The following is a 23,802-nucleotide window of genomic DNA, read 5'->3' as shown; positions in this document are numbered from 1 at the left end:
TTGACTCGCCCATTGTTACAATTTGTCCCTGCCAGGAGCTCAATTTGTCTCCCCCTTCCCCTCCGCGCCGGAGCAGATGCCGCCCCCCGCACCCCCGGCCCCGCTCCCCGCCCCGCGCCGCTTTCGCTTCGCTTCGCTTCGCTTTCCCCGGGGTGCTGTTTACGCCACCACCACCACAACTTTCCGCTTCTGAAGTCCGCGAGTCCTTGATTCTCCGGCCTGCCATGCTAATTAACTTCTTAGCAGTCACATTCCTTTTCCTCCTCCTTTTTTTTTTTTCTTTTTTTCCACCAAAAAAAAAAAAAAGAACGGCGCGCCTCGCTGCAATTTGGAAATATCTGATCTTCAGCGAGTGATCTCGCACGTTTTAATCCTGCGTGTTAGAACCGCGATGAACGCAAGGAGCAAGTGCTGCTTTAAAAAAATATATATATATAATAAAAAAGCAGGCTTTTACTATAGTATCATGTTTATTAGGATTGGAGTTTCTTAGCTCCAACGAGTGGCAAGAAAAAATAACCTTAACGGTTCTAAACCCCCCCCCCCACCGCCCTACACCCACACGTGCCCACAGCCGTGCTCCGGGAGCACGGGGACCCGCGGCGATGCTCCGCTTCCTCGCGTCCAGCTCGGAAAAGTTGGTGCCTCCACGGGCAGGGGCACCCGCTCGGCTGCTCCCCCCCCCCCCCCCAGCTCTGGAGCGGAGTGCAAATTTTTTTTTAATATCAAAAAAAAAATTTTTTTTTGCCCCCCCCCCCCCCCCCCCCTTGCTTGGTGCCCCGGCCCTCCCGCCGCCTGCCCCAAAGGCTCATTGTTACTTCGCCACTTCCCCCCTTCCTCCTCCTCCTCCTCCTCCTCCCCCCCAGCCCTGTTTATTTATGCAGACGTCACCGGGGAGCCCCCGCCCCCTCCTGCATCTCATTAAGTGCCTGGTGTGTTTCTCGCTCCCTGTCAATAATCCCGGATCCCAGACTTCTCCGTTCCTCCGGATTTCGATCCCCCCTTTTTCTAGCTGTCAATCAGCGCCGCCTTTGAACTGAAAAGCTCTCAGTCCAACTTCAACTCACTCAAACCCGAGCGGCACGGGCTCCCCGTATCCGCGGCGGCTGCCCCCCCGTTACAGCTGACTTCTTTGGTTTGTTTGTTGCATTATTATTATCGTTATTATTATTATTATTTTTTTTTTATCCCTCCCTTCCCCCCCCCCCCCCGACCCCCCTCCCCCCGGCTCCGTGGTTTATTACTGTTAATTTTTCGCGAGTGCGTGTGCGCGCCGTGCACGCCGAGCAGCTCCCTGGAAGAAAGAAAGAGAAAATCCACAAGAAGGAAAGGAAGAAGCCTAAAGTCACTGGTGCAAAAGGAGCGAAGAAGAGACGTTTCCCTCCCCTCCTCCTCCCTCTTTTCCCCTCCCCAGGAGGAAAGAGAAGGGGAGAAGAAGAAAAAAAAAAAAAACTTTCACCTTGGACTCTTCTTTTTTTTGGTGCAAACTTTCCTCCCCCTCCCCTGGTCTTTTTTTTTTTTTTTTTCCCCTCCTTCCCCCCCTCCCCGTTCCCCCCTCTTTTTTTTTTTTTTTTTCTTTTTGTATCACCCCCCTTCCCCTTTTTGCAAAATTGCTGCTGGTGGGGTGAGCCAGGAGGAAAATGCCGCAGCTGAACGGCGGTGGAGGGGACGACCTGGGCGCCAACGATGAACTGATCTCTTTCAAAGACGAAGGGGAGCAGGAGGAGAAGATCTCGGAGAACTCCTCGGCCGAGAGGGATTTAGCTGATGTCAAGTCGTCTCTCGTCAATGAATCAGAAACGAATCAAAACAGCTCCTCGGACTCGGAGGTACGGGGGAAGCCCCCCGCGGGGCCGGGCGGGGGCCGCGCTGCGGGGCCGGGGGCGCCGGGTCCCGCTGCCGGCGGCGCCCAACTTTCCTCCGCGGCACCAACTTGTAACGATGCCTTCTGTTTTGTTCTCTCTTCCCCCGCTCTCCTTCCCCTTCCCACCTTCTCCCCGAACCTTTCCCTTTCATCCTTCCCCCCCCCTTGAAAAAAAAAAATAATGCACACCCCAAACTAAAAAAAAAAACCAACAAACCCCATACCCCCCCCCCCCCGTCCCCAATCTCCCCGCTGCCGACCCCGGCCCGCTCCCAGGCGGAGCGGCGGCCCCCGCCTCGCTCGGAAACTTTCAGAGATAAATCCCGAGAAAGTTTGGAGGAAGGTGAGTACGGCGGGCCCGCAGCGCCCCGCTCCCCCCGGCCCGGCCCGGCCCGGCCCGGCGCCGGGCTCCTCTTTTTGGGACACCCGCTAAAAAAAGTTTTTCCTCTTCCCCCCCCCCCCTTCCCCTTTATTTTTTCCCCCCCCCTTGTCGCCCCCTTCCTTCCCCGCTCGTGTCTCCCCCGCCATGTTAGCTGCGAAGAGGCAAGATGGAGGGTTGTTTAAGGGCCCACCATACCCGGGTTATCCCTTTATCATGATCCCCGACCTCAGCAGCCCGTATCTGCCCAACGGCTCGCTCTCTCCGACGGCCAGAACGGTGAGTTGCCTTTTTCCTTCTCGGTGCTACCCCCCCCCGCACCCCCCCCCCGCTTCGGTGCCCCCCAGCCCCCCCAGCCCGCTCCGCAAACTTTGCGAACTCGGCGGGAGGGGGTTGTTTACACTTCGCCATGTTTCTTTTTTATTTTATTTATTATTCCTTTTTTTTTTTTTTTACTTTCAGTTTTGCGGGCGCTTTTTGCTGGAGCCCCTCGTCACCTCCCCCTGCTGTGCGAGGTCGGGGGGGGGGGGGGGAACAATAATAATAAAATAAAAAAAAAAAAGCAACAAAAAGCAAAGCCCAATCCGGCCTCAAAAGTAAACTACAAATTTTTAAAAAAAAGTTGCTTTTTTTTTTTTTGATGATGATGCTGACTTCCCCCCCCCCCGCCGCCCCCTCCCCTCCTCAGGGGGGGACCCCCGAGGGCCGCTCCCCGCGGGCTCCCCGCCGCCTCCTGCCCTCCTCCGCGGCGGCCGGGCCGGCTCCGGCTCCCCCCTCCCCTTTCCTCCCCCTTAACCCTCTCCTGCCCTCGGCCGGCCTGTGCGGGGAGCGCCCGGCTCCCTTCCCCTTCCCCTTCCCCGCCCGGCCCGGCCCGGGGGGGCTCCGGGGGCCGGGAGCCCGGCGGCGGCCGCGGGGAGCGGCCCGGGGCGGCTCCGGGGAGGGGGGCGCGGGGCTGCGGCCCGGGGGGGAACCGCCTGGGCCAGGAGCCGGCACGGCCCCCCCCCCAAAAAAAAACCCCCCCAAAAGAGTCGAGCAGAACTGCCTCCCGCGAGCACGCTGGCAAGAACTGTGCTGCAAGCGTCTTTTCCTCCTTGTTTCCTTTCTTTTTATCCGTGTTGTTTCCTTGGTTTTAATTAGTTTCTAAGCTAGGGCCGCGTGCCTGTGTGTGGGGGGAGCGGAGGGAGAGCCGCTTCCAGCTCCGAGACCCCAGGGTCTTGGTAAACTTTGGGGTGTGCTGCTGGGTTTGTAGTCCCAGCTGTTTTTCCGCTCTCCCCAGCCTGGTGCCATCAGCTGTGTGCTGTGCTCTGACAGCAGGTTCCTCGCGTGGAGCCTCCTCTCTCTGAAGAGTTTTCTTTCCCTTATTTTGCCCTCTCTGGTTTCTTAGCTGAAACTGTTAAATCCAGTGGGACTACAAATCGCTGCTCGCTCCTGTCGGTGGGCTTAGCCTCGCTGTTTTGCTTCTCCTGGGTGCTTCAAACTCCGAAGCGTCCCCACCATCCCCATGTGTGTTTATACACTTTTTTTTTTTTTTTTTTTGCCTTGTGGTAACACGAGATAGCGATTTACAATAATAGATCTACTGTTCGGGGGATGTTGAAGCCACGCTAATGACTGAGGGCTTGGACAACTCCAGTGTATCAGATCTACAAGTGTTTTAAAGCATTAAAATATTAAACATCGGGTCAGCCTTGTTTCCACTTAGCCAAACGTCAGCAGAGCAGCTCGGTGAATGCGGAGTGACGGAGATGTAAGGGGGATTTTGTGACTTTTTGCCCGAGTTCGGGATGTGGCAGTGCTGCGTTTTGGTAGCCCGCGAGGCTCCTCTGGCAAGGAGGTGATTTCTGGGACGGTAGCACGGGGGTAACTGCAGTTTGCAACTGTAATGATGGGGAGGGGAATGCAGGGGCTGGGTGCATTATATTTTTTTTCTTTCGAATCCGGTCACCCCTATGTGTATGGATGATGGTGATAAATTCCAAAATCTCGAAGCACTAGGATCCAGATGGCAAAGCAATCTTTGTCACAAATTACTTTGTTCCAATTTGTGAGCTTTGGCTTCCTTTTTTTTTTTTTTTTTCCCTCTTCTTTTTGCCTGAAATGCATCCCCCTCTTCCAAGTGTAGGTTAATAGGAAGAACACCTCGGCTTCTTCTTCTAAAAGCATTTTTATGTGCAGCTATAGTTTTTGATTTATTTTTTTTCCCTTCTTTTTACTCATTACCTTTATTAGATCCTTTTTCCCCTAGCATGTAAAGACAGGATCCTTCAGCAGTTAGCTTGCCTGGAAATATTCTTCCTCCCCTTGCTCCCCCACAGTTAAAAAGGCCTCCATAGGAATGTCGTGTTTGTGTGAATTAAAGGTACTGTACAAAAGATGACACGTTGGTTTATTGTTGGTATAGCAGGTGGCCTTCTTCTGTTATCAGATGGGTTCTGAAAGGATATTTCCACACTCAATAGGCAATTTTCTTATTTCCACATCCAGGCTCCAGCAACCTTCTCTCATCTTCTTAACCTTATTCTTTCACATTCTCTGTGCTTATTTGTTTGCCGACAACTTAATTGTAGCCTAGAAAAATTAAAGTTATTTATTTAGGCCTGAGAGCAGAATATTATGAAGATTAAGCGGGATAGCAGTTGTCTGTCACACTGTTTTTAGGTGGATTCTGGTTCTGTGCTGTGCCAGTTTTAATTTCCAGACGAACTAGATCGTTCTCTGTCCTGTTTTTTTAAATACGTATTGAAAAGGTAGAGATAATTCTGCATAATTTTGAATTTTATTTTTATTTATGTAGTTTTTTCAGAAGCCATATCTGTCGAGTTTTAGAGCAAGTAAGATAAAGAGGTGATGCAGATATGTAGCAAAACTGCTTTTCCTTTCCTTTTGCTGTTGTTGAAAACCTTAAAGGTTTGTGGGTGTGGTTCTCATGGATTTTCTGGGTTTGGTTTTTATTTGGGGGGTGTAGTGGGATTATTGTGTTTTTTTTGTTGTTGTTTGTTAATGTACCTGTAATTGTCTGTTCAAGAGCAAACTCGGGGACAGCAATTTCTGCATTACTGCCACAAGAATGTATGAAGTATCATGAAATCTGCTTATGATGAATAATATATTATCTCTATAATAATGCTTTACTTGCTGAAAACTCTCGATAAAGCTTAATAGGAATAATTTTATTTTTAGAAGGTAAAGGGTTTTTTGTTTGTGTGTTACTCTTGCTTTTGACGGAATCATGTGGATTGCTTTTAAGGCTAGATGTGTATGTGGAGGGCTGGCCAGAGAGTAATGAAGCAGTGCATCTGAGATGCCAGTTTCATACCCATGCTTGCAGAGGGACTGGGGTAGCTGCCTGGTAGGGATAATAAAGGAAATTGTTTTCATTTCAGAGTTGGAAATGAAGAAGTAGTGTATTTAATTTTTATCCTAATTTTAGAGCTTGGTTAACGCATTTTGGTGAGCAAATATATGTGTTGTGACTTGAGAAAACCCTGCTGGCAGATATCTCAGTTTTACTAGTGCTGTTGCATCTTCCTTTCCCCTAAATTGTTGCTTGCTAAGTGAGCCTGTAGGAGTAAGCTTGCGTTTGGTCCTGAAGTTTGGGAGTTTGGAATAGCTGTAGGGGAGAGCAGCCCCCTCGCTCGGATTTGTAGGTTCAGGAAGAAACTTTTTTCTTTAACTGGCTTGAAAAATGGATGTTTTCCTTCATCTGCTGAATGAAACAACATAATCCTTGCTAATACAAAAGCTGTAGACCCAGGAGTGTGAAGGGTTAATGGTGGTCCTTTTTTTTCCTCCCTCCAATTGTTTTGACAACACTTTTCAAAGTGTGACATTCCAAGCCCTTGCAATACAATGTAATATTACTGTAATTACACAGGTCATTACATTTTAAATAGAGAACAATAAAATGCTTATCGCGCTGAAAAAGAACAGGTGTTCTTGCCCTTCTTTGGTATTTATGCTAATTGTTTTTCATCTCCTTCAGAAATATTTATGGCTGGCACGTTAAGATTTTGGTCTCGATGCGACAATATTAATTCTTTACTAATCTTTAGGGTTGAGGTTTAATGTCTGCAGTATGGATTATGGTATTAACATCCACCAACTAGTTTAATAATGTAGGTACAACTTAATATGTCAGCACTTCAGTACTTTATGATACGTAGCTATTCAATGGAGACTGCGTTACTTTTTTTTTTTTTTCCTAAAAAAAAATTGAATAGGCATGCTTATAATAAAGTTTCTGGACTTGTGCAAAGACAAGCTATTAAATAAGAACTGATGATCCTGTGGCGTAAATCAAATGGAACCTGCATAAAGAAACTTTCCTCATGCTTAATTAGGTAGATTGCTGAATCACTCTGCTATAGCATTAGCATAGCTGGTATACAATGGCAAACAGACTGGGTCTGTTAACTTATTTTCAGTAAAGAATCTGATTTACTTTTAATTCTCTTCCTTTTATTTTTCTTCTTTTTTTTTAGTTCTCTGATAAGGCTTCAGTCCGGTGCAAACACTGCATTGCTGAGTCAATCAGCTTCTCTTTAGGGGGCTATGAAAATCAGTTAGAGAAAAGTTTCATGTTTCTGGGACCTTGCAAAACAATATAATGCAGCACTGTTACTGGAGCGTACAGGATAATTGCAGGACTGCACTTCATTAAAAATAATATTTGCTTTGGAAATCGAACAATTTTAATAGCTGCACCAGTGGCTGATCTATACTGGAAAAAAAAAATAAAATACAGTAGATGCCTTTCCAGGTTTTTTGAATGCATTCATACATGGACTGATGATGTTGAGTGTTTGTTTTTTTTTTTTTTTCTTCCTCCTTCCTCTTCGTTTTTTGTTCAAGCAAATATGTGCTGATTTGTCAGTTGAAGGCAGGGAGGGGGGATATGTCACAGCTTTCATTGGAGCTTGTAAACCAGAATGTAGGTAAAAAATGTTTTAAATTTGTCAGACTTTAAAGACTGGGCCCCAAAATCAGATTAAAAAAAAAAAAAGTGGTGCAGAGAAAAAGGACAGCTGCAGATTTTTTGTGTGGACGTGTGTTTCTGTACCATGACTAAAAACTCTGAGGACCTTTCCCCAGCTGTCTGGGAGTTATGTGGAAGTTGGATTATTGGCAGTTAAGCATGAGACAACCTGGATTTAGCAAATGCTCTCCTGCACAGGAAGTCGATGACATTATACTGGGGGAAGGGAGCGGATCCTGCTCCAGGCAAGGCTGGGGAGAGCCTGCTCCCCCCTCCGGGGCAGCCAAAAAGGAGAGCTTGCAATAGGCAGGGGTAAATGGAAAAGTGGTGGCTTTTGGTGGTTTTTTTTTTTTTTTCCCTTTTTCCTCTTTTCCAGGGGTTTGGGTGAAATCAGATCCCTGCTCCCACACTGGAGCTGCTGTGGGAACTTGTGCTTGGGGCGCTTGGGAGGTTTGGGGAGAAGTTTCAAGCCCTGCTCCCCCGCACCTCCTCTGGCTGCCGCCTCGCAAATATGTACCTAAGCCTTCAACTTTGACTTCTAATTGGGCGCATTTGTGAAGGAAATGGTTAATTTTACAACCAAAGGCAAACTTGCACCTCGACAGGTCTGCTGAAAGAAATGTGCCACAGTCGTTTGCTGGCAAGCACCGCAGGGTCATAAATCCACGGGGTTTATTTACAGCCTATAACACTTATGAATGTTAAGATATTTGACGCCACGCTGGCCTTATAATATCCAAGGTCCACAGACACTGGCAGTGGGTCAAATTTCTTTCACTAATTATAAGCAATGAGAGATGGAGTGTGGTGCTGGGGTGGGGGGGGGGGGGGAGATGGAAATCCTGTCTCTCCCCACCCAAAAGCGCAGAATTATTTGTGCTCCTCCTCCCAAGTGCTGGTTTATGTTTGTGCTTTTTACGTGGGCTCCGAAGTTTATAATTAACGCTTGCGGTGCCGGAGGGGCTGGCTCAGGCTGGAGAAGTGAGCGCAGCCCCGCGTCCCTTGCCGAGGTCTTAGCAGAGTTATGCTTGTGTCGGTATCTAGGAAATACTGCAAACGCTTAAAGAAGGGTGACACCTGGAAGTGTCCTGTGATTTTCTCACATCCCACTGAGCCATGCAGGGTTGTGGGGGGGGTGTGGGGGGGGGATCCGTCAGGTTTAACACGAAAGGTGGATGCTCGGGAATGCAGGCAGTAGGCTCGTGGCTTGTTGGGTAGAGCGATGATTTTGTTTGTGTGTGTGTAAAAGGGGGCTCTTGCGCAGCCCACGAGAGGGGAGGGCATGCAGGGACGGATTAACACGCTGGGCATGGGGGCAGCCCTGGGGAGAAGCCCGGTGCCCTGCTGGAGGGCAGCACCTGGGGCGTGCGGGGTCTGCGAGGGGGCGCCGGGGGGGGGGGAGCAGCGAAGCCAGAGGCCGCCGGGGAGTGCTCGGAGGACAAAGGAAGAAGATGGGAGGGAGCGCCAGGAGAAATCCCAGAAACTTGGGGCGGAGGGAACAGCGTTGTTCGGGCGGTTGGAGGGGAGGCGAAGCTTGGGGCCTGGGGGCTGGCTCCTCGGGCGTGAGGGAAGCGAGGGGCCCAGGGAGCGAGGCAGCGCGCTCCCCGCTGAACGTGCTTCCCTCGAGTGGACGGCTGGGGCTGACGTGCCGCTGTCTTGTCTGCGCTGTGCGTGTGCGTGTTAACACGGTGATGTGATTACTCAAATGTGCCTAGGTAGTACTCCCAGCTTTAATTTCTTCAGCAGTTTATTTCGGTTTCCCTGTAGGTTACCGCCGCGCTCGGATGCTGACTGAAAGAAAGCGCAGGGTTACGTGTGTGGCGGAAAGCTGCGCTCCTTCGCCCATGTGTTTTTCTTCTGCTGGCCGTGTAAAACCTGACTGGGAAAAAAAAAAATAAAAAAATGAGGGGGCTGTCAATGTGGCCCTTCCACAAGTAACTGTACAGTTTTGTTGAAGGTTTTATGCATTTTCCTAATCAATGGAATGCTGTGAGTTATTGGCCCCCGGGGACACATCTGAATCCCTTACCACCGGCGTGCAGGGCCGGGGCGGTGTTGGCCCTTCGTAGCAGGTTATCAGCAGCGATGTCCCCGATGTCCCACAGTGCTTCCCACCCCCTCCCTCCGGCCCAATTCCGTCTGCCAAAACCTGCCCAGGCTCCCCCCTTTGTTTTCGGCAGGCGAAAGCCTCGACCCGTGCTCTTGTGGGGTCACACGCAGGCAACTGGGCAGTGCCGAATGAGTTAAGTTGCTGGCTGAAGTTTGGCTTCATGAAACTAAATTTGAGGCCTGGTAGGCATTAGCAGGGCACAGCACATTTACAGAGCTTAATTAGTACGAACTGTAATTGTTCATGGTCTGCCAGAAGGAGTAATGTTCAGGAAAAGTGGAGTCGTTCTTCTGCAGTCTTCAGTTTTAAAACGATAAATCACTTGCATATTTGTGCAGTGATTCAAATGGAGCTGAGACCTCTCCATCTCAACATGTGGTAAATTGTAAAGTCAATGAATTGCAGATGTAGGGTACAGCAGATTCTCTAAGAAAATGTGGAATGAATGGGGAAGGGTGCTGCTATAAATACTTACTGAGAAGATAACTGGGTTTCTGCTTGCTGCGCCAATTATGATGTACTAAAGATATTAGCAATTTTGTTTTAATGTATTTATTTTAAATTTCTTTAAACTAAATATAGGGGCACCGCGTTACCTCACTTGGTGAGGTTTTTGCTAATGCTCCAGAACAATGGGTTTCATATGGAAATGCACGTGATGGCCATATTAATACAAATTAATTCATTACGAGTAATATTGTAGCTGTTCCTGGAGGAGTGTGTGATGATGGGACGCTTTAAAGCGTGGGTGCAGCAGCTTGTGAGAAACATTGTGGTAGAGGATGCTTTATATTCTAGTAGGGGGAAATACTGGCAATATTTGCCATCTGAGTGTGGTGTTCTGTATCTGCCCATAATTCCTTCCAACTTCAGAGAGAGACTTTCTGGGTGCGTTAATCTGACAGCCTAGAGCCTATTTCAAAAAGGAGGAGAAAAAAACACCCACAAACAAAACTACGCTATACAGATTAACATCGTAAATGCTGTGTATTGTTTTTTTTCTTGAATCCGGAGAATGTGTGTCACTCTAACTGCTGTGAAATCTTGTCTTCCTTGGGCTTGGTCCAAGGTCCATTGAAGTCAGTGGAAAAAAGACTTCTATTAATAACGAAGGGCTTTGGATCAGGCCCCGTGTGTCTTGAACCAATGGCCAATTTCTTCAAAAGTGGATAAAGGTATTGAAAAAGCCGAACTAAACTAAACGTCACATTGATATATTGCTTCTTCTGCGGCGTCCTTCGCTCACGAAGAAAAAAAAAAAAGCTGTTTCCGATGGTACTTTCTTAACTGAGCTCCTGCTTCTGCAGTATCTGACTTTCCCACAGCAGCGCGCAGCATCCTGGCAGGATCAGGATTTGGTCTGGGGCTGTGTTGCATGTCAATACTGCTTCTCTAATATGAGTAGGTGGATTTGTATGGAAGTTGTAAAAGTTAATGATTGTTCTCTGACTCATATGCTGCTGGTTTCAGCAAAGGCAAAATGATGACAGTGAAATGATAGGAATTATAGGAGACGAGTAGGCTTTGGTGAGCAGAGAATGTATTTGCATTTGAAATGCTCTTGCTGAAGGAAGTATGAGGAGGGAGAAGACGTGGGGGCAGCTTCTGGCTGTGGTCAGGTGTCTGGGTAGTGGAGGCCAGCAGGTATCCAGCCAGGAAGCAAAGCTGAATTCAGGAGGGCCTCTGTGATGCTGAAGGTCCCATAACCATTTTGTTAGTCCTCCTGACACAGTTAGTCCTGACTAACTGTTTTCCCCTCTCAGCAGAACAGGTTTTAATGCCCTAGGCTCCATGGGAAGTACGATTGCATGCTTAGCGGCTACCAAGCGTGAATATATAATTGTGCGTGAGCAGTATCTATCTCGCAGTTTGTAGGGCTCTCCAGATATCTGTGGGTACGAAAGGTGCTGGATACAACAAAATCTGGCTTGGCTTTTTAATTCACTAGTGGTGGTGCTGCAGCTGAGACACCCAAAACCAAACAAACCAAAAAAGAAAACACTTCCCCCCAGAAGTGTGGGAAGAAATATTTAGAAAATAGTGAACTGAAATTACTGCAAATGGGCCTTTCTGAGGGGCGTGAGAGATTCTTAGATGTTGATACAATGGTAACGACTCCTCCTATTTTAGGAAAAGGAAAAATAGCCCAAGAAAAGGTGGGGACTCCAAAGTCCTGCTGGAGTCAGTGACTCCTTCAATAATTATCTGGAAGAGTCAGAGGTTATAGGCTTTTCTATTCTAGAGACAAGTCACTGCATTGATTTCTGTTTTTAACTGATGCAAATATTTAATAAAGGTTCTCTTGGAACTACTTTAAACCCTAGCCTGAATAATTTTAACTTGGTTAAACCAGTGAACTGGTTTGGGAGCATACACAGTGAGAGGTTTGCATTGGCTTAATTAGATTTAAGAGATTTATAAAACCAGGGCCGCTATTCTGACACAGGCAAGGTCTGGAACATGGCATATAGTCGCTGTATTGGTCTGTGCCCAGGCTTAGCAGACTGCTATAGAAATTACGCTATTATAAATGTTTGGGAATATTAAAGAAGCCAAGGGAAGGTATGACCTTGAATGTGCATATCAGAAGAATAAAAACAGCAGTCAGTGTTTCTACCTTTGTTTTTCACTGAGACATTGGCAAGGAGGTCTTCTCCCTTTGAAAGGAGTTACAGACTATAGTTCTGTGTCTGGAAGTCAAGTTTTTGAGATTTATTTTTATTATTATTATTTTTAACTGAATGCCTTAGTTTACTTCTGATCCCTGTTATATTCCCCTACGGGCTTTTTCTTAGTTCTTAAACTACATCATAAAATGTAGATTAAAACATGTATGTGTTCATTTCAAAAAAAAAAAAAAATCTCTACAGGAGCTAGTCACAAACCGAACTTCTGTACTGCTCACAAAACCGCTATGTAAAGAATATCCATAGAGCTTATTTTGTCTGGATAGCAGCTAAATACTTTTACAATCCCCAGGGTTGTTAAAGGCCGAATGCCTGGTATACGTAGTAAGTTTATTTTCCATTGAAATCTGTTGCTCAACTACAATATGTGAAAGTACTTTCATGTCATTTCATGTTTATGAAATTAAAAACTGAAAATTAGGACCTGGGTGGTTGTAAAGGGGACTGGGAATGTCGCAGAGCTGCTGGTGTGTCTGAAGCGTGGTTATCTGGCGGGTTGTGCGTGCACATCTGTGTATATGCATGTGATGTATATTATTTGTGAACGTATACTCAAGTTATCAGGTGTCTATTCAATTTTAATTGACAATATGAGATTCCTGTGGTTACTCTGTGCACAGATTGCCTTGGGGCTCTACAGGGTTTGTGGGAAGAAAAGCCTTGACAAGTTTCCATTAAGCTCTGAATCAGGCAATTGGAAAAGAGGAGAATGAAAAGAGCTGAAAAGAGGGACAACTTGTTAGTGTTGCATTCTGTGCTTGCAACGAGAAACCTCTTTTAGACAAGAGTGGTTCTCAGGCCAAGAATTTCAAACTCGCGGAGAAACCTGTCCAGAACACAAAAGTTGTTTGAACGGGGTGCAGAATTGTCACAGTAATTAGAGCAATCTCCGTTTACTGAGTGGCAGCCTTTATAAAGGACAGGGGATAAAGGGTTCAAATTCATCTTTCTCCCTGTGATTCACTTCTGATGAACTGCCTCTGTGTATGTATGTGTATATGAAGGAGTGTGTGTGTGTGGCCACATTTTCAGCTACTCATCGTTAGATTGCCCTTGTTTTAAAAGAACAAGGATTTGTGGTTTTTCTGCTTGCCTCGAATGACACTTGCAGACATTTTTATTTATTTACTTTTAATTTATTTTCTATCGGTGCTCCAATTTGATGTATAGAAATAAGATAATGCTTTTGGAATCGTGTTTGTGCTGTGCTGGAGGGGGAACCCCAAATGTTTCTTAGTCTGTTTCTTGCATCTTTGACTCTTAGGAGTAGACCCCTTTATTTTTAATAGGATTACTTGTGGAAGCAAGAACGGTGGATGAATAAGGCTCGGACCCTTAAAGTTTATCCTCTTGCCACTACAAGGTCTGTCCAGAACTACTGAATCAGCTGGAGTTTTGCCATTGCTCTTATTAGGAGAAGGATCAGGCCCACGGATTACATGAGACTGGGTCTTGTGAACAAGCCAAGTAAAACTGTAAAAATCACAGTCATTGCTGTGTGCATTGCAGAAGTGTCTGGAGGCCTTGACGTGGGCTCCTCTTGGTCAGATGCTATACAGAGGAAAATGGGAGCGCGTTAACAGGTTAGCAGCATGGGCGTCCTCATTAGAGGAAGAAAATGTGACTGCTAAATTTCCTGCAAGATTTCACTTCTAAAGAAGAGAAAATATTAAGCACTTTGATTTTTTTTTTTTTAATAAATGTCCTGGTGCAAAGTTGGTCATTTTGATGTCTATTTGCCAAGCTGTTTAGGCTGAGTGATCGCCTTGTATTTATTGTCCCAAAATAATGTAGGATCTCCTTTGTGAAGTCTTCGAGGTAGTCACCTTGGCTATTCCGTGTAATCGCTCAGCCACTGTTGTGTTTCTGCCCCACACCACCGTTACATCTAAATGCTGGGAGAGAGGAGCCCTTAAGGCTGATGTCTTTTGTTCTGCTCTGTGTTGCTCTGTATCGCCTTGCCCCCAAGGCCTGTGGCATCGCTGGTTAGGTGCTGTGCTGGGACCCAGCGAACGCTGAGTGTTTAATTCCTGTCCCCCATCTTCTCCCACGGAGACGTGGCATCAGCCAGCTTCTGCAGAGGTTCCTGAAAATGGACTGGAGGAAAAAAGGTCTTGCTACTGGTTACAGAAGCAGTTGAAGCTAATAAATACTCATTGCCGTGAAAGTTGTAGCTCTGAGGTCATGTGCAGTTTTTGTACACACGTCATTCTTTCCCTCTCCGCCCCCACCCCCACACTATTTTCCACTAGATGATGGTGAATTTGGCCAGATCTCTGTTCTATTTTAGCAAAAAAATAAAAAATCAGATTTATTTTTCATAGGGTTGGCCCCTAGCATGCAAAAGCTGTGGAAAAATTGCTCGTCTTTTGAGTTTGCATTGCAAAAATGCCTGCTTACATTCGGCAAAGTACACAAAGTGCTTCCTCAGAGCAGGCGCTCCTTTAGCTGACTTGTGTTGTCCCTGAGCGTGGTGTGGGAATAGGGGAGGGTTTTCTGAACACCCAGAGCTCTCCTTGTACGCGCGGGGAGGAATGAGGAGATGAGGATTTTCCTGGCAGTGATGCTGAATCGCTTGCGCAGTGCTGGAGCATAGAGTCAAGTCTGTATGTTGGACAATGTCACGGTCAGGTTGAACAATGTCTCCATTTTTTTTGAGATGATGCTATTTCATCCAAGCCATTGATGGCTTGCAGACCAGTTGTGATGTCTGCCATCCTGAAAGAGTACCCAGTGTGGTACTAATTGTACCAGGACTAATTGTTGATTAGAATGTATGTGTTGCAAATTATGGACCTCTCTTGGACATGGCTTTTTCAGTCCGATCCCTTGTGCATTATTTTCTCAGCTGGTAATTAATTTCTCAGTTTGGTAATTTGTCAGTAACTGGCATCTCTTCAGTAATGAGTGCTCTGTAGTAATTCTGCATCACTAAGGAGTAATTGCTGGCCCTAGAAAGTCACTGATCTCTTCCATTTGCCAGCCGGGTAACCTTCCTTTCAGGCCGTTGTGACCAAGTTAGCTGTACAACAAACCCTAAGTACATCTCCAGCCCATGTCCTGGCTGCGGCGTGGTTTGTGGAGAGAGAGGGTTGGTTTTCAGGCATGGTCTCCAGCAGTAGCTCAGACAACAGCGGAAAGCTCTCATTTGATTTCCCAGCATGTATGTAGTTGGGGAACACACCGCTCGGCCTGGAGAAGCGACTGTTGAGTTCGGGTGGAGGTGCGGAGCAGGCGATGCCCTCATCCTCTTGCTTGGTGTTTTCCTCAGGCCTGCTCGCCTGCCTGGCCCCATCTTGCTCTTTTGCCTCCCGCTGGGCTTGTTCCTGGACGTGGTGGTGAGGGTTTTGAGGTGCTTCCCTTCCAGGGAGCTGGTGGTGCGGGTGTGGGCCCCGGTCCCCCTCGGCCTTCCAAGGGGTCGCCCCTCTCGGCCCAGCTGGGTCTGCACGTCCGGGCTTGTAGGATTGTGGCCTAAATCCATGGTCCCAAGGGGAGCTGGCAAAGTTTATTTTGGAAGCAAAATATTTGGTGAAGCAGGAAGATGACTGCGGAGAACACTGGAAAGATGGTGTAAATGAGAAGCAAAAGTATTTCATTTATGGTCCCTGCTACTGCTCTGATTTGTGGATCTAAGTAGAAAAACTGCAGTTGTTGGAAGTCTCACGAGTTGCCTGTCAGCATCTGCACACGCCTAAATAGCGTTTAAATTTGGTTTTGTTTTTACTGCTACTTGAACGTATTAGCTAATGCCACAAGGAGCGAGTTGAATTCTCACTTTTTTTTCCCCTGCTGTTGGAATTGTTTGTTAAACTCCAATTACGGGGCTTGTTCAACACCTGTACAAACCCACAGCCATTGTTAAGGGAATAATTTGAAGACAATGGGGTTAACACAGGTGTACACAAGTACAGAATTTGGATTGCAAAGTCTCGTTATTACTCTGTGTGCATAAGAAAGAGAAGGAAGGAATTCAGCTTAATTTTCAGATCCCAGGTATAATTTGTAGGACAAGTGTTTGGAAGAAGGGTAACTGAGGAGGGGAAGAAATGTCTGAACGTGTTCAGACATGGCACTGAATGCATATGAAATGGAAAGTTAAAAGGAAATAAACATTACACTCCTCTTTCCTCCCTACCTCACCCTCATACCTCTTTCATGGAGTCACTTTTCAAGGTATAGCTACATGAAGCTGGTTGGAAATAATCTTCTTGCATACTACTTGCCTTCAAATCGGTTGCACCTAAACCGGAACGTCCGCATGGAACTGAGGTAGCGGGGCAATGTGCTAGTTTGTGGTGCCAATGGCCACCAACCCCAATTGCATCCTGACACAGTCAGCAAGCGGCACGAGGTGTGCTCTGTTCGGCAGGGGCAAAATCAAGGGAGTTGTGCAGTTTGACTCTAAGATTTATTTTTCTCTGAAGCTGGACGTGTGTGTAGTCTACTAGGGTGACCTGCTATCTCATGCCACCGGAGTAACCCTTTTAGGATTATAAGAATGTCTGTAAGAGTCGAGAGGATCAAATCATGGAATTTGTAGCACGTCTCCTTCTGCTTTTCTTTTGTGTTGTTACAGAGACTTACAGATTTGTGTAACTTTGTGAACAACTAGCAGCGTGTCCTCTTCCTTTGGGGTAATTCCAGTAAGGGCTAGAAGAGGTACAAGCAGAGTGAAAGCCCAAGTCCACATCCCTGCTGTCACAAGTGGTTGTCACTTGAGATCAGTTTCTCTTGCAGTTTCATCTTCTGTTTCTTTCCTGCTCATGGGAGTTCCTCCAGACAAGGATGCAAACTTCGTTATCTTAAGTACTCTGTGCATTTGGGGTGCAGCAGAATAATAAGTAGCAATAATTATTAGTGGTTAGATAAACTGATCTGAAAGTGTATCCTTTCAGTGATTTGCCTGTTAGAACTAATCTTCACTGCTACAAATAGGTTTGGTATTTGGCATTTAAGTTTATGTAGGAGGGGGGGAAAAAGGCCATTGCCTGTGAAATTGTTCAGAAGTTACTTGCTGTTCTTTTTCAACGAGTAATTACTCAGCTGAGTAGCATGACAGGAGTCTCACGTATGGAACTGCTTGATCAAGGAGAAATGAGTAGTTCCCCGTCTTGCTTATGCACCAGCGTAATTGTGCCTGCACATGTGTGCAGGGGGAGGCTGGTTATCTTCCAGGTCAGGAAGAAGCAATCAGTCTTATATTAAGCATTAATTTAGGATTATGGAAAGAAGTACTTATTACCGATCTGAGGCTGTTCCAGAAGGTTGCTAAAAAGAATTCTTCAACGAATGAGGTTTCACAGTTTGGGCCATGGGTGATGCATAGTTTTTCTCTTTGGTGGGCAGTGCGACATTCTCCTGTCCAAGACTGTAGTTCCACTAAGACAGGAGATAGTGGTTGTCCTAACGCTTTAAGTAGATTAACCTTCTCGATTGCAGACTGTTGAGGTGCACATTTTTCTGGCAGGTGGTGAAGTTGGTGGTTCTTTGCCTTTTCACTTGTGCAGATCTCATTGAAACAAGTGAAACCTAATGGGTGAAAGACTTACTTTCCTCCCTCTACTTGGTTAATAATTTTTAAAAGATAATTTTTTGACTTTTGGAAGTAGCGCATACACTTCGCGCTAGTGGGTGATGAAACTGGCATTGGTATGACTTTTCCTCACTTTGTTTACTGATGTAGATTGTAATAGTTTGTTTGCACCAGTTTCATTGTTTGGTTACTGTATCAGCAGCCCTGCCTGCCTGCCTTGGAAACTTACATGGGACAGACTGCATGTGGGACAGTCAGTATATGTAGCAGGTGTTGTATATAGTTGGACAACAGCTGTATTGGGTAAATGATAATGGAGTTCATTGGAGACCCCTTTTGTGTAACTAAATAACTCCTTTCTATTAAGGTATAAAAGCAGTTCCTTTATCAGGAAAGCTTGACCAGGGAAGCTGGGCAGTACCGGGCATCTTGTTCTCTGTGATGCTAGCACAGGACCCGGGTCCTGTGCTAGCTGATTCTAACTTGGGTTCAGGGCCAAAAGCAGTTGAGTGTGGCTGTGTGATGAATGATCTTACTGTGCTGAAAAAAGCCAAGAACGGATGTCCTATTAGATGATTCCTATTAGATGATGAAGCCAGAGGAGCAGTTAACATCTGGTGTTGTTTGAATGCTTTTACAACGTGAAGGAGCGTTGCCCACCCAAACTGAGTTCAAGTTTCATTTATACTTCTATGTGTGCAAAATTTGACAACCGGAGAGGTTGACCCAAGAATTTGCAGTACATGGTTTTAAGCAAATGAACTCATCTGTGTAGTCATGGATGGGTACCAAGATCATGGAACAGTTAAAAATGGGAGAGGAAGTACATACGAACTAAAATAGGACTGACTTTTGTTAGTGATTTTTTTTTTTTGTATGGCTTAATAGCTACAAATTTATTAAGATATAATTAGCCACTTTCAAGGTAACAGTCAATTTTTAACATAAAGCTCTCTTTAAAAGCTTCAGTAAATGTTCGCAAATTTTTTTTTGAGTAGCACTGAAACGCTTTGTAAGCCTTGAAAATATTTAAATGGATCTGATTGTGAACCAGAGGTTTGGTGCACAAATCTGGAAGAGGTTGATGGGGAAACTCTTAATATCTATCTTCTGTCTACATATATGTGTATGTGTCTACATATAGACACACATACATATTTAATATATATACTTTTTTCTTTCCTTTCCACCCCCCCCCACCCCCCAAATTTGAGGCTATGGCAGCATTTGAGAATCAAGTGCCTTTTTCTCCCCCTTTCTGTCATTTGGAAGAATCTGTATTTTTAAGGGAGGACCTGTCTGTTCGTATGAGAGAACATCACTGCCATTAGGTGCCCTGCTTAGTGGTCATTGTATGGCCTTAGTATGAACATGCTAGGTGATTTTCTCTAAGTGACCTAGTATTAAATCTTTTAAAGACAACACTTAACAGCATTGCTTGGTGATCTAAAACCACAGGCATCACTCTGTGACCAGGTAGCGCTGTTGTTCTTCTGGTTCACAGTTGTGAAGACTGACAGTCATATGGGCGAACGGAGACATTTCTTAAATAAGTAATGTATGTAATCCCTTTCGTGTGGATTCTTTTGAATCCATGGCAAACGGGGCTGTACTCTTCCAAAGCCCTTCTTCAGCTGCAGAATTACCAAGGTGTGATCCAGTGGGAGCTGGGACTCTAAAAGTAGTGGCCAAATTTCTTGTGAGAGTTGTGTGATGCACAGAGGTGTAGCAAAACTGATTTTGTGCTGGCTGGTGGGTTAACGCAACTCAGGTGATGACATAGCCATATAGGATTACGTGGGATAGTCGCATTCCCTCTTTCCCCAAGTATTCCTTGTGCTCATGATGAGTCACTGTGGTTTGTGATGCAGTGGGGAGGTCCTTGCTGGGAATATCCTGCTCAACTCTCCGGTATACTCATTGACACTATTCCTTGAACAAATGTGGGTCAGTAAGCAAAAATGTGTGTGCCCTGGGTGCGTCCTGCTCTGAGGGAGTGTCCAGGAAGGATCACCGTGGACCTGTGGAAGTGGGCTGCTCCGCAGGCCAGATTTCCAGCTCGAGTCACGGTGCAGACACAACCCTTTAAGAAAGGTCCCGATGAGGGCCTATGATATTTAAATATGCCTGTGGTAACTTAATCAGCTGCCACCCACTACTCAGCTTCTAAGCTGATCCTAAAATAACCTTTGGTAGCATGACACATGCGAAGCTTCCCTCCCCTCCGGTTTAATCTCCTGTATACAGCCCCAGTATAATGTTTATATGACTGTCATAAGGAAGACTCTGTAGGTGTATCCAGGCCATTTATGAGAGCATGACACGACATCAGTTTCTGCATTTATCTCTCTGGTCCTTGACGTTTTCTTCTCTGCCATGCTTTCAGTTTTGAAATGAGGAAAAGTGGTGTGGAGCAGCTGTGTCTTGTCGAAGGGCTGTGAGCTTCCACTTTCCTAGCTTGCCGAGCGCTCGGTGTCCTTTGTAAGGACACATGATTTGGACTTTCCCTGTTCCCCCTCCCTTCCCCTGCTGATGTTTCACAAGAATAACAAACCACGAGTGGACGTTAATGGCTCCATGCATAGATATATATAGGCTGGCTGGTTGCTAAGATTTTATAGGCATAAATTTGGAATATTTACAAGTGGCAAACTCACTGGTGAGATTATGAAGGCCAGATGAAACGAGCTATGAAGGGCATTTATAACGCCTTCAGACAACCAGTCTTTTTGTTTGTGGCAAAGGGGGTTATGTGTGTGTGCATGCATACACGTGTATATGTATATTTAAAATGTGGATCTGTATCTATGCCTTTCTTTCTCTGAAATACCAAAATAGCATAAATAATATTTACGTTGCCTGCTGTCCATAAAACACACGCATCCTGGGGTGCTATGGACGCTGTAGTGTGACTGCGGTATGAGGATGTCTGTAATCAAAGTGACTTTGGTGAAGTGACGTTCCTAGATGGTTGGTCACACCCGTCTGAAGATCCTAGGGAGTGTATGTAGCTGTTGGCTTCCTCAAGTGCCTTGCTAGGGTCCAAAAGGCGGCCTCCCTCAGCCGGCGGTGGAATGCAGCTTCCTGGGCCAGCCCTGGTAATGCCTCAGACTCTGTGCTCACAGAGGGCACACAACAAATGTAACTTAAAGTCCTTGATTTTCTACGGCCAACAGCTTGAGGGGGAAGAGGAGATGGGGAGGACAGCGGAAGAGTGGAGAGTGAGAAAATGCCCTTTTGTAGTGGATCTAAACAAAACGACATCCAAGAAACACTGGCGGTTTGAAAACTGTTTTTGTGTTTTAGAAGTAGTCCCAGCTGAGAGACATTGCTGAGCAGAGTTCAGGCAAGCAGGCCAAAGGTGCAGCATAAATTTAGTTTGTCAGATTGTTGCTGAAATAAATGAACATTATTCCTTGGAATAATCATAACTGCCCATATGGCATAAATAAAGTCATGGTGTGGTCTCACAAAATACATAGTGGCTTGTACTCGTTGTGCCTTCTGACCTGGAAGTAGAAAAGAGTGTAATCCTGTTCCAGTAATAATCATTGAGCCTTGCTATTGATTTGTGGGAGACCCTGTGAGTGTGGCGAGTGGGGACGGACGATCTGGAGTAGCGGCTGAGGAATAAGTCACTGATGGACTGCCCTGTTTGTTTAGCTTTGGTCACAGCATGGCACTCGGTGCTCGCTCGCTTTGTGATTTTAATTTACTGTCTTTGGTCCAAATGAATGTTTAACAAGGCTGCACCTAGTAATTTTACAAGTAGCCTTAGGAATTCATTCACTGTGTAAAAGCGTTTTGCAGAAGAGCTGAACTGCTAGGAGAGGTGGAGCGAAGGTGTGGCGGCCTGTCCGAGCAGACACCCCGCCTGGCAGAGGGAAGGGGATGAGGCTCTTGTCTGCAGTCCGACTTGCTTTTTAATGTGTTTTTATTGCCTAATCAATATACAATATGGATCCACTCCCCGGTCAACTTAAGCACCACTTAACTGAGAAATAAATGATAAACCCATTAAGCTTTGCTAGTAGAGAACATTTCAGGGTGATTATGGATGCTCTGCTAAATTTTTTGGCATCCCTTGAGTGAGACTAATTGCCTTCCCTCAGGGCAGCTCTACGAGCTTGGGTCGCATCCTGGCCTTGGTAAAGCTGGTGTTTTCTCTATGCATTTTCTCTTTTAAATAAGTATTTTAAAGAGAGACAGTGTACACCAGCCTTTGTCTCTGGTCTTCTGCTGTGCCCTGAAAGCGGGGCCTTCTTCACCTGCTGTGCCTCTTTGGCCAGCTCTTGGCCGACAGTCTCTGAAGGGGTACAGGCATGGGCCGTGTCTGCGGATTGAGGCCCTCTGTGCCAGAACGGCTGTTTTTTGGGGACCCTGCCTCACAAGCCGGGGACGGACTTGTGATGGCAAGACCTGGAAGTCAGGCTGGGTCTTCCGCTGGTCTGGCACCCGCTGTTTTTTCTGAGGAGGCTGACCTCAGCGGGGCTGCCGTCCTGGGCTGGGAGAGCGGCTTCAGCACAGCAGCCCACGCGGCTCTGTGACAGGGCTCTGACCGCTCTAAAAAGCCAGATTTTTTTCAGATCCGGCCTCTTGCCAGGATACTGTGTGCCCTTCAACAGCCAGTGGAGCTAGCAGTCACAGTGGATATCCGCGAGGCCCGTTAATGAGGAGCTGGACGAGGGAGCGCTGCGTCAGACAGGAGCAGGGCAAGCTTTGTTTAATCGGCTTCTCGAGTCCAGTCTCCAGCTACGACAACTGATTTGCAACGGAGGCCGCCAGGACAAGCTGGGATACAAAAGCCTGAGGATGCATTATTCTGCTTGGCTTTGAGGCTTTGCGCTGGCTGCTAGTGATAGCTGAGACTTAGTAAATTAAAAAAAAAATATATTAAAAAAAAATCTGCTTATTAGGTGCTCAGCCCAGTTCCTGGTCGCTGTGTAGACTTCTGGCCATGCTGTCCCCAAAGGTGCATCCAAGGCACTGTCAGCACCGGTCTCCTTTTGTGCCAGAGCGTCAACTTGACACCTGTGCGCCATGGCTGGAGCCGAGCCTGCTCGGTGATAGAGTAGGAAGTCTCCTCTTTTGAGGGATTACAACCTGGGAACAGTCTCCCTGTTTTTGTAAGAGAGAACTGATCTAAAGCACTCGGAAACTTTCCCCTGGTCTTCGTCATTTCTCGCATGCTGGAGATTCTTCCTGGTGCCATTGGAGCTTGCCTGCATGGGGCTCGTTGCCTGTTGCGCGGCCCTTGGTTTGCTCTCGCAGCTATTTTGATGGTTAGTGGGCTGCGTGGCTCTTATTTCTGCTCTGCTCAGCCTCGTGCTGGGGGGAAGAGGCTGCGTGTAATTTATAAATAAATATTTATTATTTGGAGTGATGACTGAGAGAGAGGGCATTTCCTGGCTGCGAGTGACGGGTTGGAAGAGTTGGAATCTGCCGGCTCTCAGGTGCCAGGCGATGACCAAACCCAGAAGTCCATTATTACTTTTCTGCTGTGACCCCTGCCCTTCTCTCCCATGCAAACCTGCACCTTACTCCCGTGCCAGCTTGACAAAAATAAACACGCTCCCAAGATCGCTCCCCCCACCGTGCAGTCAAGTGCCTGCTTTGCACAAGGATGCAAGTAGCGTCGCTGCCTCGCCACAGATAAGGGTGATAAGGGTCTGGCCCAGAAACATTGCCCCATACCCACAGCCTTCAGTGGGACAGGAGTAACGCTTGCAAAATTGGGTCCCGGTTCTTGCCACAGCCTTGCCTGCTGCCACCCCTTCCCTGCCCAGCCCGCCTGGGTCAAGCGCCGAGAGGGCTGCGGAGACACTGTGTTCTCTTTCTGCCCATTAATCTGCCAAGCGCTGAGGGGATCGGGTTTTCTTTCTTCGTAGCTTGACGGGCACAAATCACCAGATGATGGGCTTGTGTGGGAATTGATGTCTTTGAGAGTTTTCAGAGTTTTTGATTGGGTGCTCCCGAGATGTTGGGAAGCCCTCCAAGGGAATGACCTGTGGGATCGGTGCCAACTGTACTTTCAGAAGTGACCCGAGACACTTGGAGCTGTTCCCAGTGCTCAGAATTACACTGAAAGGCCAGCATGATGAAAAAACAAATGCAGCATTGCTAAATGTGTGTTGTCCAAAGATTGTGTGAACTGTCGTAACTCTGCTTAAAAAAAAAAAAGCACATAACAATGGCTCTCTCCCGATTTTCTTCAGCTGAGCATCAGGCCATGTGTCTGATTTGTCTCTGTATAT

The 23,802-nt window shown here is 46.6% G+C and overlaps 1 protein-coding gene across 31 annotated transcripts in view; it reads left to right on the top strand.

Annotated features, from left to right (window-relative positions):
- Nucleotides 1-899: 899 nt before the first annotated feature.
- The window catches only part of TCF7L2 (transcription factor 7 like 2), a 177,483-nt gene continuing 154,580 nt past the window's right edge, over nucleotides 900-23,802 (top strand). For 9 of the 31 annotated variants that reach the window (XM_067000940.1, XM_067000936.1, XM_067000943.1 and 6 more), the window contains exons 1-3: nucleotides 906-1,829; nucleotides 2,141-2,207; nucleotides 2,398-2,522. In XM_067000940.1, the coding sequence (XP_066857041.1) occupies nucleotides 1,641-1,829; nucleotides 2,141-2,207; nucleotides 2,398-2,522 (381 nt within the window). In that variant the 5' untranslated portion in view covers nucleotides 906-1,640. Of the gene's footprint in view, nucleotides 1,830-2,140; nucleotides 2,208-2,397; nucleotides 2,523-3,292; nucleotides 3,991-23,802 lie in introns of those variants that run through there. The other 22 variants (XM_067000949.1, XM_067000939.1, XM_067000942.1 and 19 more) reach the window with 9 other exon arrangements.

This window comes from Anser cygnoides, chromosome 7 (genome assembly GCF_040182565.1).
Source record: "Anser cygnoides isolate HZ-2024a breed goose chromosome 7, Taihu_goose_T2T_genome, whole genome shotgun sequence".
NCBI classification, from domain to species: Eukaryota; Metazoa; Chordata; class Aves; order Anseriformes; family Anatidae; genus Anser; species Anser cygnoides.
Note: the sequence above shows the minus strand (reverse complement) of the source record. Positions and strands in the feature narration are given on the sequence as shown.